The sequence below is a fragment of the Hippocampus comes genome, unplaced genomic scaffold, assembly GCF_001891065.2.
Source record: "Hippocampus comes isolate QL1 unplaced genomic scaffold, H_comes_QL1_v1.1 C16902758, whole genome shotgun sequence".
Classification (NCBI taxonomy): domain Eukaryota; kingdom Metazoa; phylum Chordata; class Actinopteri; order Syngnathiformes; family Syngnathidae; genus Hippocampus; species Hippocampus comes.
Window position 1 is genome coordinate 1 of NW_017840815.1, and position 1159 is coordinate 1159.

At 56.9% G+C, this 1159-nt stretch overlaps 1 protein-coding gene across 1 annotated transcript; it reads right to left on the bottom strand.

Moving 5' to 3' along the window:
* Nucleotides 1–30: 30 nt before the first annotated feature.
* LOC109509449 (B-cell receptor CD22-like) lies at nt 31–1146 on the bottom strand (the record flags this gene model as incomplete). Its single annotated transcript, XM_019859298.1, has 3 exons — nt 895–1146; nt 452–715; nt 31–379 (listed from the first exon to the last, which is right to left on the bottom strand). Coding segments are annotated over exons 1-3 (806 nt in total), but the record flags the coding sequence as incomplete, so codon positions are not given.
* Between the last annotated feature and the right edge of the window lie 13 nt (nt 1147–1159).

The window sequence follows — 1159 nt, forward strand, 5'->3', positions numbered from 1 at the left end:
AAAAAAAAAAGAAGAAGAAAAACTTCAGACACTGGCGATTTTAGAGGGTCCGAAAATGACTGGCGCTGAATGAGTTCAGTGAACTCACACATGACTTGGATGCACAGCGGTGGACTGTTTTCGCCGAAACCAACTTGGTTGATGGCGCGGCACGCGTAGCACCGGCGGTCGCTCAGCCGCACCTCGCGCACCAGCAAGTGTTCCTCGTTGCCATTGGACAACTTATCCCACGTCCTCCCGTCTTGGCTGAGCAGCGACCAGTCATACTCGTCGGGCTTGGGGTTGGCGTCGGCGGCGCACCGCAACAGGGCCGATGCGCCCGCTTTGACCATGGGGCTGGTTGACCCCATGATGGAAAGGCTGGTTTCCCGCGGCCGGTCTGCAAAGCCGGAGAAGAGGTGTCAACGACGCCCCGTCGTCCCGGCGACCCCTCAAAAATGCTCAGACTCACATTCCACGTCAACGAGAAGCTCGGCCGAAGTCGCTTTCATGTCTTTGAAGCCCGCGTTGAAGGCGGTGCACGTGTACCGTCCGATGTCCTCGGGCTGCACCGACGACACCATCAAATTTCGCCGCGACGCCACGAGTTTGTCGTCTTTGTGCCACATGAAGCTATCGGGCCAGGGGTTGCCTCTCTTCACCTGACACAACAGTGTCATGGCCTCGCCCTGGTTGAACTTGGTCCAGGAAGAACGGACCTCGACAGTCGGAGGGTCTGAAAAGACGTTTGCGTATTTCAGAATGAACGGGCCCGTTTCCAAGTGCGCTGCCGCGCCAGGGCCGTCGGGCCACCGTTAATATCGGACCCTGCGCAATGTGAATGGGCATTCTTTGCGCTAACGCACAGATGCGCCGAGATGTGAATGACCCGCGTCAGAACATCAACAGACTTACATTTGATGTTCACGGCAATCATGTGCGACTCTCTTCCCAGTTGGTTTGTGGCAACACACTTATAGCGTCCGTTGTGCCGGCTGCTGACGGACTGGACAGTCAAGGTGGCCCCTTCCACCGGCAACTTTGTGCCATCTCGAAACCACTCAAACGTGGGGCCGGGGTTGCCCTTGGCGGTGCAGGTCAAGGTCATGGTGTGTCCTTCTTGGAAGTACGTGACGCCTTCGGGGAGGCTTAGATGAACATTTTTTGGGCTGTCTGGAAT